The sequence below is a fragment of the Pinus tabuliformis genome, chromosome Q (assembly GCF_031772625.1).
Source record: "Pinus tabuliformis cultivar Carrire ecotype Pingquan chromosome Q, CPIR1, whole genome shotgun sequence".
Classification (NCBI taxonomy): Eukaryota; Viridiplantae; Streptophyta; class Pinopsida; order Pinales; family Pinaceae; genus Pinus; species Pinus tabuliformis.
The window spans coordinates 720,395,194-720,397,761 of NC_142296.1; the positions used below are offsets into that span (position 1 = coordinate 720,395,194).

Here is a 2,568-nt window from a genome sequence, read left to right on the forward strand (position 1 = left end):
TCTAAAAAAAATTATGATTGGATTTTGGGACCTCATAGATCAAAAAACAACAACAAAATGATCAGCTCTATCAATTTTATCATAAACCGTTCATTAATAAAACTGATTAAATATAACAATTTTCTTTAAGTTCACATACTTCAACAACATTTTGTAAGACTTTTTAGTATATCTCCATTTATTCATACTTATCTCATATAACAATTACACGTACCAACATTGTTTTGATATTTATATTTAGTTTTATTATAGTTATTTTGGAAAACGATGACTATATAACCCCTCTTTCTAGAATCCTAATAAATCATCATATTTAAATGCATATATATATATATATATATATATATATATATATATATATATATATATATATATATATATATATATATATATATATATATATATATATAATTACACCTTTTTCCTACCCAAAAAAACTATATAACATTGCTGATGACTAATGATGAAAGATACCAGTGAAGTTTGGCTTTTACTAGCCATCAGGGTTTACTAAATTTATAATAATTCATAATTACGTCACATTGCATGCGTGTAAATATTTTCATATCGATGCAGAATTAAATGAAAATTAAATATTTTTTGAATTACAGAAAACGAAAGAGTAACCATGTACGTCCAGTCATACAAATGTCAATTTGTATATTTACAAATATTAAATAAATTCGATTAATTTACAACCAATAACTGTAAGCGCAACAACAATATCCTCATCTTTGAGGACATACAGTATGATCTTCTGTATGATATACAAATTGTCCCCGTCTATGCCGGTGGATTAAAATATACATATATAAATATCTTATGCTACAGGCGACTTCTGCAAATTTGAAATCTCTTAAGCTGCAGGCGGTGCAGGCATTAAGTTGGGATTTGTTGCCGTCGCAGCAGCAAAGAATGAATTAGCAGCCACTCGTTGCAGATCATTTGATTTTCCATCCAACTCTGAAATTGGATCTGGAATTATGTCGCATGATCCCGAGTGATCCAACGAGGGGTCATTGTATATGTCCCACCATTTCTGCACCAGCGTCTTTATATCTTCCCTCTCCATATTTTCCTCCTCCCCACTGTACCTCCACGGCTTCGATCCCTGCACATCCACATTCATCCATTAATATAACCCTGTACGCTCAGAACACCTATCTCGTCTTTCATATATAAATCATATTGTTTCTACCGAACCCAAATTTGCAGTGAAAAGAAAGCTTACAGCAGCACAGTAGTGAACAACTTTGACAGTGTCCAAGTCCACGTTCTCGGGATGCCGCCACATCATGGCTAGAACCAGATTGTACACCAGAGGAATGGGCTTGTATATCTTCTCAAAATACATATTCAAGAAATCCTACAAAACATATACCACAATTTAGTCAAAATTAGATATGGTAAACCAAACAAAAATGTGCATGATCCTCACTGAAATGAGAACAGATCCAGACCTGTTCTGCGAAGGGCGTTGGCACAGTAGCCATCAGAGTTTCCAAAAGGCAGTCGAATGTCAGCTGACTCGGCTCAAAAACAAACATTCCAGCGTTGAAGTATGGAGAGGGCCGTTGCCCTAATTCCACGGGCCATGACACCTTCTCTGGACACTGCTGGCAGTATCCGATCTTGTACTGCGGAGTGTGGCTCCATGTCTTCTCGCAGAAGCAATCCATAACCGCGTAGAAATATCCATGGGGTTTTACCCTTCATACCCATCCAAAGTGATTGAGGAAGAAGAGCCCTGGTGCCCCATAAAGGTTTTGTCCATTGCATCCCATTCCTTAACCTCAAACAAACTCGATTCCACAACACTGTAACAAAACAACCCAAACTCCACGATTCAATCCTCGGATATTGACTGCAAATGAAAATGAAATTGGCGCGATAAATCAATTCAAATTCAAATCGGTGAATCGCGCGGCTTCATGATTGGTGTTGGGAGCAGCGAGTAAAACGACGGACTGCGGAGAAATGTACGTAATTAATTATCTGCGTCAATGCTCATCCCCACGCGGCCTGAAACACATTCTTCGACTACTCCTCCGCATACTCCACCGGAAACACATGCTGGCCGCCGGAGTCAAAAACGAGACGGGGCGGGCGGGCCCTCGTTGGTGGGTCCCGCGTATGTCACCGGAAACGCGAGGTCGCCCGCCGGAGTTATGTATGCCATCCCACTGACATTCACTACATACATAGATGGCAAGGGCATTTATGACTCAATATATGGCTGGTTAGCCCTTGCCGTTAATGGCATCATCACGATTCCTCCAACACTCCGCGCACCCCTCATTTCTTTTAAAAACTGACCAGCGGTATTTGGGCACATAACTTTGTTTATCTACTCACACAACGTTGACATTTAATAGGAGATGGACACCTGGTATTTGCACACATAAATTTGGCATTTAATACCTATGAATATTTGCACACATAATTTTGGTATTTATGGTTGCACACATAATTTTGGTATTTAATACTGGTCCATAAAGCTTTAACATTTAATAGTGAGATAAATTATAGGACTATTAAACAAATTGACTCATCCTGTTAATAATAATT

The 2,568-nt window shown here is 37.8% G+C and overlaps 1 protein-coding gene across 1 annotated transcript; it reads right to left on the minus strand.

Annotated features, from left to right (window-relative positions):
* Positions 1-726: 726 nt before the first annotated feature.
* Positions 727-1,697, minus strand: LOC149221562 (galactinol synthase 2-like). Its single transcript, XM_089382994.1, has 3 exons — positions 1,461-1,697; positions 1,232-1,366; positions 727-1,111 (listed from the first exon to the last, which is right to left on the minus strand). The coding sequence occupies exons 1-3, from the start codon at positions 1,677-1,679 to the stop codon at positions 857-859; spliced, it is 609 nt and encodes a 202-aa protein (XP_089239120.1). The 5' UTR covers positions 1,680-1,697; the 3' UTR covers positions 727-856.
* Positions 1,698-2,568: the final 871 nt, after the last annotated feature.

Coding starts and splice junctions, on each gene's coding strand:
- LOC149221562 (XM_089382994.1), bottom strand. CDS start 1,679: ATGGATTGCTTCTGCGAGAAGACATGGAGCCACACTCCGCAGTACAAG. Junction 1,367..1,460: donor CAACGCCCTTCGCAGAACAG/GTCTGGATCTGT, acceptor TATGTTTTGTAG/GATTTCTTGAATATGTATTT. Junction 1,112..1,231: donor TTGTTCACTACTGTGCTGCT/GTAAGCTTTCTT, acceptor GTGGATGTGCAG/GGATCGAAGCCGTGGAGGTA.